This window comes from Chrysochloris asiatica, unplaced genomic scaffold, assembly GCF_000296735.1.
Source record: "Chrysochloris asiatica unplaced genomic scaffold, ChrAsi1.0 scaffold00043, whole genome shotgun sequence".
NCBI classification, from domain to species: domain Eukaryota; kingdom Metazoa; phylum Chordata; class Mammalia; order Afrosoricida; family Chrysochloridae; genus Chrysochloris; species Chrysochloris asiatica.
In genome coordinates, this window is record NW_006408561.1 from 13897907 (window position 1) to 13908200 (window position 10294).

The 10294-nt window shown below is 36.8% G+C and overlaps 1 protein-coding gene across 1 annotated transcript in view; it reads right to left on the bottom strand.

Moving 5' to 3' along the window:
• Positions 1-10294, bottom strand: part of WDR49 (WD repeat domain 49) — a 259423-nt gene that overhangs the window by 51717 nt on the left and 197412 nt on the right. The window contains exon 15 of the mRNA XM_006861854.1: positions 3421-3593. Within this exon, the coding sequence (XP_006861916.1) occupies positions 3421-3593 (173 nt within the window). The remainder of the gene's footprint in view (positions 1-3420; positions 3594-10294) is intronic.

The window sequence follows — 10294 nt, forward strand, 5'->3', positions numbered from 1 at the left end:
GCGGAATCGCTGGTAGTGTCAAACTGCTGACCTTGAACTTGGCAGCCTGACTCTTAACCACTACGCTACCAATCTTGGTAATACAAAGTATCAAAAAGGATAGGAAATGAAATGAAGTAAAATAGAGTTCAATTAGTCCGGTTTTAAGATATCATGCTAAGTAAAGGGTCTGCAAAAAAGAGGAAGCCCCTCAACAAGATGGAATGACACTGTGGCTGCAACAATGGGATCAAACACAGGGACAATTGTGAGAATGGCACAGGACTGAGCCGTGGTTTGTTCTCTTCTACAGAGGGTTGCTCTGAGTTAGAACTGACTTGATAGTACCTAATAAAGAGTCTAAGGAAAGGCTGCATAAACACACACACATTAGGAAGAATAACCAAATTTGTGATATTGTTAATAAGCACCGTAGAGTCGGTTCCGACCCATCGTGGGCTGTATAGGGTTTCTGAGGAGCAGCAGGTGAGCTTGAACCACGGACATTGCAGTTCAAATGACTTTGCAACCCAGTGCATTAACCCACAGTGCAACACCAGAACTGCAAATTTTGTGATAAGAAATGGGAAATGTATATAGTTTCTAAAATAAACTAGAAATCTATAACAATTATTTCTAAAGTGAAATGGAAATCTGGAATTCTCTCCTTCACTGTTCTACAAATGTGGTCACAAAAGCAACTGTGCTTTTCTTAGTAAAGTGAACACTCTAGACTTTACTAACTCACCTGTAAAATGTAGGAAAGTAGATGTGATAGTAGTAGGGTGGACTAAAGTATTTTATCATATGGAAAGTCTTTCCAAACCCAGTATTCTGTGGTTGTACAGGGTTGTTTTATTATATTTCTTTAATTGAAAAGATCCATCTGCCTGAAAGTAAAGTGCCACTTGATATTTCAGCAAGTCATAATTCGCAGAAACGGAAGAGCAAATGTCAAAGTGTACTTAATGGTACATGACATTTAAAAGGTTTAATTTTTCACTATCTCCCTACTAGTGGAGGGCCAAAAGATCTGAGAACAAATTAATTAATTAATTAAAAGTGTTCCCACATTTCAAAGTGAGATGCTAAACTTCTTGTGCAGGTCCACTTTGCCAAGACAGTAGCTCAAAACTGATCTTGTAGCCTTTAGGCCAATCTCTACTTTAAAGGACATACAAATTAAGGATGCAGGAACCAAAAGAGAGTATAGTGTTGGAAGGAGTTATAGGTGTGCATAGACCAATCAGAGAGTTTATTACAAAGACAGAGTGGATCAGTGTTTTCATTATACCTGAAAAAGGCTACTTGCAAGAAACTATGGGTTGTTGTTGTTAAGTGCCGCTGAGTCATTTTGACCCATGGCGATCCTATATAGGGTTTCTGAGGAGCAACTGGTGAACTTGAACCTCTGACCTTCGGTTCAAACACACTTTGCAATCCAGTGCACTAGTCCCCAGCACCACACCAGGACTCCAATTTGTCATTATACATGAAAAAGTCTACAGGCAAGAAACTATGAGTTGAGCTACCCAATTGGACAAGGAGAGACAGGGAAACAGTGGGGAAGTTAATGTGCAAAGACATAAGACTTTCACACGCAGTTTAGCCAGGAGCTGTTCAAGAGGGAGGCCAGCTAGTAAGAGGCCTCCCAATGATGTAGTAGAGAAACATTGTGGAATATATTACCACTGTGGCAGGGCAGGGTAGGGCATCAGGAGATTACATATTGATGTCAAATAATGCATCAGTCTGAAATGTACAGTACAGAAGTCCCTGTGGGGGACTGCCAAGGAACCTTTAATTCTATCCCCAGCAAAAGTGTAAGCTAAGCCTAGAGAACAGCAATGCTAGCCATATCCTTGTTCCATATCCTTCCATCAATTATCACTGGACAGGAAACTGTGGCTAAGGAGATCAAAGGAAGAAGAAGAAGAGCAAGACTGAATCACAGAACAAATTTTAAAATCTACCAACTCCCCCTGGAACTTAGCCTAGATATGTCACAGTCATCTCATAGTGTCTAGAACAGTAAGGAGAACAAAATTATCATTCAAAGGCAGAGGATTTCAGTCCCTCTGACTGGATTTGAAAGGTCATTGAAGAGTGAGAATAAAGCTGGTACATGCTTGCTCTCTATGGAGTTCCTTCTGTTCATTCCAAAAGATTACATTAGCATTGAGTTTAAGTATAATGTGAATTGTATAGAAATATTTTCTTATTCATTCTAAGTAAGTCTTATTCCTTACTTGGAAAAAATAGTAACTCAAAAATATGAAAATGTTTTTACTGTGTTTTTTTTTTAAAATATAGGTTAAAATTTCTTTGCAAGAATTCCACATTATAATGGTATATACATGTTGGAGGAAGCTTAGGGGCATAGTGGATTATGCGTTGGGCTGTTAGCCAGAAAGTTGGTGATTGGAATCCATCTGCTGCTCCATGAGAGAAAGATGAGGTTTTCTGCTACTACAGAGAATGACTGTCTCAGAAATCCTACACAGGGTTGCTATGAGTCGGAACTATCTTGATGATATACAACTAACTACACATACATATTGTCGGGAGACTTATTTTTAAAAAACATTTAAAATCTGTTTAGGATTAATGTAGATTATAAGCGTTTGGGTTAGCCACAATAATAAAAACAAAAGAATTATGCCTGGCTTTAGGAAAAAATGTAAAAATGAGATATAGGAGAGTGATGCCTAACATCCAACATCAAGTTCTTTGACTTTTTGTGACATAAATTCACAAAAAAGTAACATTTTTTTGTGACTCCAATTCACGTTAGCAAACCAAACCAAGCCAAATTCACTTCCATTAAGTCATTTTTGACTCATAAGGACTTTGTAGAGTTTCCAAGGCTGTAAATATTTACATTTACATTTACTACTGCAGAACAGCTGATGGGTTTGAACTGTGAATCTGGTGGTTAACAGTCCAGTGATTATTCTACTGTACCATGGGGACTCTTTCCACCTTAACAAAGCCAGGAGTAAAATCTAACACACTTATAATTTAGGAAAGGGACTAATTTATTTAGTTGACAATGGAATAGAAATCAGACTTGAAAGCACTGAGTAGAAATAAAAAATTAAATGGCATGGCATTGTAGGATAAGTATTCTACCATAAGATCGGTTTGAGCCACAAGATCAGTGGTTCAAACTCACCAGCCATTCCTTGGAAACCTTATACAGGGCACTTAACAACAACAAGGAATAATAACCAGATATGAACTTACAACCTAAGCATTGACCTCTTGCACACACACACACACACACACACACACATCCCAAAAACTTTTTTAGAATTTATGAGATAATCTGTATATTCCACAAAGCACAGAAGGGAATTTGGATCAATCTTATTTTGATCATAGAGACTAGAAAAGACTCCAATTGACATCTAAATAACATTTTAAATTATTTGTTCCTACATCGAGTCTTTGTTTTTCTGATCAAGTAGGTAATGTCCCATTGGGTCTAAACATGATTCTTCCTTAGAAAGTAAAGGAGTTTTCCTTAAGCTTTTCTCTTGAATTTCACTTTCCATTAAGTTAGTATCTCGTTCAGGAAGGGAAATGTAGTTTTTGATTTGCCAATGCTTTGCCTGGAAAAATTTAAAAAAGAGAGAGAGCCATTAATTTTTATCAATTACTTATTGTCTACAAATTGAAATCATAAGAAGACAAAAAATGAATAAGCTGTGTTTCCTGTCTGACCTACTTACTACCTTTCAGGGAAATGAGACCTAATCCTCTTAATTTTTATAAATGTAGAAGGCTGCAAGAGTCATTGAAAGACTAAAAAATTCTCTGAAGGGATAATAATGTATTACAAAAAGAATGTACCATTTCCCTTTAAAATCCTGAATTTCAAGAAGTATATTTACTAAAAAGAAAAACAAAACTCTTATAAAAAAATATTGTGGTTTATTTTTCCTATAACTGCTTTATTTGCATCTCATCTAAGATTTAAAAGAAATATTCAACTTCAAAAGCCAAACCAATTTTGCTGTATTATTATTTTTACATATCTAGGCTATAAGTCTTTATATGCACCCATCCATATTGATAACCTATTTTATATTTTAAATACAGAACCCATTTCTTTGTCTTTTATCATTCTACACTGGTCACATAGGAACACACCAGAGAATGCTTTGTTGTTGCTGTGTTTTGGAGTCCATTACAATTCATAGTAACCAAATAGGATAGAGTAGAATTGTCCCATAGGATTTCCTCAGTTAAAATCTGTATAGAAACAGATAAATGGGTCTTTTCTCCAGTAGAGCAGCTCTTGAGTTTGAACCACTAACTTTTCATTTTACAGCTGAATGCTTAATCATTGCACCATAAGAACTCAAGAACATAGCCTGTAAGATATGAGCAATGGGCATCCCAAAAATGATTAATTGGCCTACAAACTGATCAGCTTTTTCATTAGAGTTTGCAAGTAACATGCCTACAGGGCTAGACAGATAATGTAAATTGAGCTTCAGATAAGATGATAAATAACAAATGAAATTCAGCAACAGAGTTGATAAACTAAAGAGAAAGGTGGGAGCTGCAGTGAACTAGAGAAAACCTATTTAATGTAAAAGAGGCCATAGTTAATATAAGAGAATGACATATGTTCTTTTTCAAGAAAAGTCATAAATCGGGATCATTCTTATAAAATCTTATGCTTTTAAATATGGACAACTAAATTAAATTTTAAAAATTGGATAAATATGCAAAAAGGCACTGTCTATACCAATCAGATCAGGATGAGTGGAGTTGCCAGGATACAAACTGTGCTCAACACAACAGTGGATAGTGCTTGGAGAGGGGGCAGATATCACACAGGCTTTATCTAATTTATTTTCATCCCACTATCATCTGAAAGTTTTCTGGGATAAATGTGTATCTATGAACAAACCAACCGCATCCCTAGTTCTCTAACTCTAGACATGTATATACCATGTTGCTGTTGTTGTAAAGTGCTGTCGAGTCTGTTCAGACCCATAGCGACCCTGTATAGTGTTTCCAAGGAGCAGCTGGTGAGCCTGAACTACCGACCTTGTATTTGAAATGGCTTTGCAGTCTGGTGCATTAACCCACAGCGCTACACCAGGACCACTTAATTTTAAAAATCTGACTGGAAACCCAACCTAAGATCATGTTGTAGAAGTGTTTTAAGGAGCTGTGGTAGAGTAATGGTTACGAATTGGGCTGCTAACCTCAAGGTCGGCAGTTCAAAACTACCAGCAGTTCCGTGGGAGAAAGATGAGGCATTCTGCTCCTGTAAAGATTTACAGCCTGGGAAACCCTGTGCAGGGTCACTATGAGTCGGAATCGACTCCACAGTACTTAACAACAGCAACAACGTAGTTCTTTTAAAAATTAAAACTTCTTTCATAAAACAATGGAAACTTTTACATATTAAATATTTGAATCAGACTGTAGACAATTATCAACACTCATGGAAGCAATAGTCAAGTAACCAAACAACATATTGCATTGGACAAATCTGCTGCCAAAGAGCTCTTAAAGTATTAAAAGCAAAGATGTTACTTTGAGGACTAAGGTGTGTGTGACCCAAGTCAAACGTATTTTCAATGGCTTCATATGCATGTGAAATCAGGACTGGCAGAAGAATAAACCTGTCTTGGAAGAAGTACAGTTAGATTTGTCCTTAGAAGTGAGGATAGCAAGACATACTTTGGACATGTTTTCAGGCAGTATTAGTCCCTGGAAAAGCACATATGCTTGGTAAAGTAGAGAGTCAATGAAAAAGAGGAAGACCCTCAGTTAAAAAGAGGAAGACCCTCAGTTAACACAGTGAATGCAACAATGGGCTCAAACATAGCAACAATTGTGGGGATGCCACAGGGCTGGGCAGTGTTTCCTTCTGTTGTATGTAGGGTCACTAGGTGTTGGCACCAACTCAATGGCACTTAATAACAACAACAACATGTGTAACTGGAAAATTAAGTCATGTTGAGATATTAAAATATATTACTGCTTTTTTTCCTGTTTTATTATTATTATTATTATTATCTTTTCCTTATTTTTTATAATTACTAGACTAGAACTGGAGTCCTGGTGTGGTGCTGTGTGTTTGAACTGCAAAGCTGTTTTAATTGCAAGGTCAGTGATTCAAACTCACCAGTTGCTCCTCAGAAACCCTATACAGGGTTGATATGGATCAGAACCGACTCGACAGCACTTAACAACAACACAACAAGACTAGAGTTGGAGTTCTGATGTGGTGCAGTAGGATAAGCACTGGACTTCTAATCACAAGGTTGGCAGTTCAAATTCATTAATTGTCCTCAGAAACCCTATACAGGGTCACTATGAGTTAAGAATTGACTAGATGGCACTTAACAAGACTGGTATTAATTTGACTAAAAAATCAAATGTTTCCATTTGGAGCAGGAATACAGAGATGCAAGTTTGTATATCTATGAACAAATCAACAACTTAACAACAGCAACATTTAGTTCCTACAACAAATGATCTTTCCATTAAAAGCTATCTCTTCTTAGGCACCATGAGAAGGACATTCACTGCTTCTCTGTTCAGGAATCTTCTCATTTATTTGCTTCTCTCCTGTCCTCTTCCATCCTATTTCACTCTTCTCTCTTCCTCTCCATTTTTTCTTTCTCTTTCACACCCATATTAAAGACAGTTGGTAAAAATTAATGCATTAAAAGAAAAGCTTTTAAGCATAAGAGACTAAAAATCCAGTTGTCGCCGATTTTGCCAATCCTTTAATTTTGAAAACGGCCCCAACTCTGGTAGATCTTTACCTATCTTTAAAAAGAAAAGAAGGCACTAAATGATTTTCATGCTAGGTTTTTGGGACTGAAGTTTTTCAAAGAACATGAGAGACTTTACAAAACTTAATGAAAATATCAAAATTATAAAAATAAATAATTTTACAAAGCATATTTTTAATTAAAATAAAATTTAGCTAAAGACTATGTTTGGTGGACACAGGCTCTATGATGCATGCACCTAGACTGGTCTTATTTCTTGTTCAACACCATGTCAGGGATTTGTTGCACTCTGGAAATCACCCACTTAAAGATATTTTGTTTCTTTATTTGTTTCTCAATTTGTTATTCAAAACTCAACTTGATCTTAGGAGAGTCCTTGTGGCCATGTAGCAATGTCAGAATTGCATCAGCTTCAACTTCCAGAAGCAGCCTTCTCATTTTCTAGTCAGAATGTCACAATGCCTCGCCTACCAAAACCTACCTACACATCATTTGAGTATCCATTCAACAGCTATTTTTCCTGACAAAGTCTAGCATTTGGCTTATTTACATAGAACAAATGACTGATAAAGCTTTTGAGTGTTATCTTAAAGCACATGTATTGTCCAGCCAAACATGGGCTTCCTACACCCATTTAAAAGAAATTTGTTTGCCATCCTCTTTTATGTTCTGAAAGATGTATAAAATGCTTTTAACACAGGATAATATCATCAGAGTGAGTTCACAAAGACAGGAACAGCAGACTATGCCTCCGAACACTAAGAAAAGAGTTTGTTCTTAAAGGATGAGTTGGCACCTGAACCTAGAGAACAGAACTAAGTTAGGGGACGAGACAGAAATTATGGCTTCAATATTAACTTCATACCAAAGTGTTTGGAACAGTTCTTCTTGAAACTGATCAGAAATATTTTGTCTCCAAAGAAAAAATAACAGTAATGTGAGAATATGAATATTTCTTTTCTTCAGTGCCTCCACTTGCAATTAACTTCATGGCCAGGTATAAATCAGAGCTTAGCTTCATGAAAGATTGCAGTGAGAAGCATCAGGACTGAAGTGAGCTAGTCTAAATTAAAAACTAAACTCTACCACTGTTATCTTGTGTGAGTCCAGATAATCTATACAAATTTTCTGCGCCTGTTTTCTCATTGCTAAAATGGAAAAAAGAAGAGTTTTTCCCTCATGGGGCAATTGTGATGGTTCAATCATCCATTTAAAGACCTTAGAAAAGGGTTCTAGACACACAGGTAAAACTCTGCAAATATTTGCTATGATTGCTTTGACAGAAGTGGACCAGATATTGAGTTGCTATTGCTAGGTTGTATTGAGCTGGGTCAGATTCGTATTGACCCTATACACAATAAAAGGAAGCACTGGCCGGTCCTGTGTCATCCCCACAGTTGCTGTAATGCTTGAGTCCACTGCTGGAGGTCTTCCTCTGTTTCGCTGACCCTCTACTTTACCAAACATGATGTCCTTTTCCAGGTAGTAGCCCATCCTGATAGCATATCCAAAGTAAAAGAGCATTCTGACTGTATTTCTATGAATACATATTTTTTGTTTTAAAACTTTGTTTTTCACCAGTGCCTTCAGTGCTCCTTGGACTTCTTCCATTAGTTCTCGATCATATGCTACCTCTTTAAATGGCTGAACATTAACCATTTCTTTTTGGTACAGTGACTCTGTGTATACCTTCCATGTTCTTTTGATGTTTTCTGCATCTTTCAATATTGTGCGCCTAGAATCCTTCAACACTGGAAATCGAGGCTTAAATATTTTCCTGTTTCCTCCATTTGGAAAATGCTGAATGTGTTCTTTTCTTTTGATTTTCTACCTCCTGGCCTTTGCACATTTCGTTGTTATACCTGATTTTGTCTTCTCGAGCTGTCCTTTGACATTTTCTGTTCAGTTCTTTTATTTTCCCCTTTATTCCATTCACTGTAGCATCTCTACTCTGGATAGCAGGTTTCAGAGTCTCTTCTGACATCCATTTTGTTCTTTTCTTTCTTTCCTGACTTTTTCATGACCTTTTGTTTTCTTCCTGTATGATACTGAAGTCATCCCACAACTATTCTGGTCTTTGGTCATTAGTCTCTAATGTATAAAATCTGTTCCTGAGATGGTCTCTAAATTGAGGTAGAATATGTTCAAGTCATGGCTCTCATATGCTTGTGTTAATTTTCTTCAGCTTCAGTCTGAACTTCCATATGAGCAGTTGGTGGTTTGTTCAAAGACAGTTTGTCTCTGGTCTTGTTTAGGCTTATGCCATTGAGCTTTTCTACCACTTAACAACAACTTCTGACAGATGTAGTCGGTTTGTTTCCTATGTATTCCATCTAATAAGATCCATGTTGTTTACAAAGGTATTTGCAATGAATAAGTCATTGTTGTTGTTAAGTACTGTGGAGTCAGTTCAGACACACTGCATGGATTTCCGAGGCTACAAATCTTTACGGGAGCAAAAAGCCTCATCTTTCTCTCACGGAACAACTGGTAGTTTCGAACTACTGACCTTGAGGTTAGCAGCCCAATTCAAAAACCACTACGCGACCAGAGCGCCTTAGTCTTATAAAATTCTATCAGGTGATCTCCAGCATAATTTCTATCAACAAGGCCACATTTTCCAACTATTGATTTTCCTCTTTGTTACCATTCTTTGCATTCGAATCACTAGTAATTAGCAATACATCTTGATTGCATGCTTGATCAATTTCAGATTGAAGAAGTTGGCGTTAGAAGTTGGTACATAAATTTGAATAATAGTGTATTAACTAGTCTTCCTTGTAAGTATATGGCTATTATCCTATCACAGACAGCCTTGTACTTCAAGTTTGATCTTGAAATATTCTTTTTGATGATGAATGCTATACCATTCCTCTTGAATTTTTCATTCCCAGCATAGTAAGCCATACGACTATTAGTTTCAAAATTATTAATACTAGTCCATTTAAGTTCACTCTTATTGTTGTTAAGTGCCAGTGAATTAGTTATGGTTCATAACGACTCTGTATAGGGTTTCTGAGGAATGACTGGTGGTTTTGAACACTCAACCTTGTGATTAGCAGTCCAATGTTTATCCTACAGCACCACATCATGACCCTTTCAGTTTGCTAATGACTCAGATATTGATTTTTATGCATTCCACTTTCATTTTTTACAATTTCCCATTTTCATACTTCCTACATTTCATGTTCTGATTATTAATGGATGTTTATAGCTGTTTCTCATTTTGAGTTGTTTCCTATCAGCAAATGAAGGTCCTAAAAGCTTGACTCCATTCATGTCACCATGGTCAACTCTACTTTGAGGAAGCAGCTCTTTCCTAGTCATATTTTGAGTGCCTTCTAACCAAAGAGGCTTTTCTTCTGGCACAGTATCTGACAATGTTCCACTATGATCCATAAGGTTTTGAGTGGCTAAACGTTCAGAAGTAGTCCACCTCTCCTTCTTCCTAGTTTGTGGTAGTCTGCTAGATCCACTGAACCCTGTCCACACGGGTTTCTCTTGTATTTAAAATACCAGTGGCATAGCTTCCAGAGTTCCACACA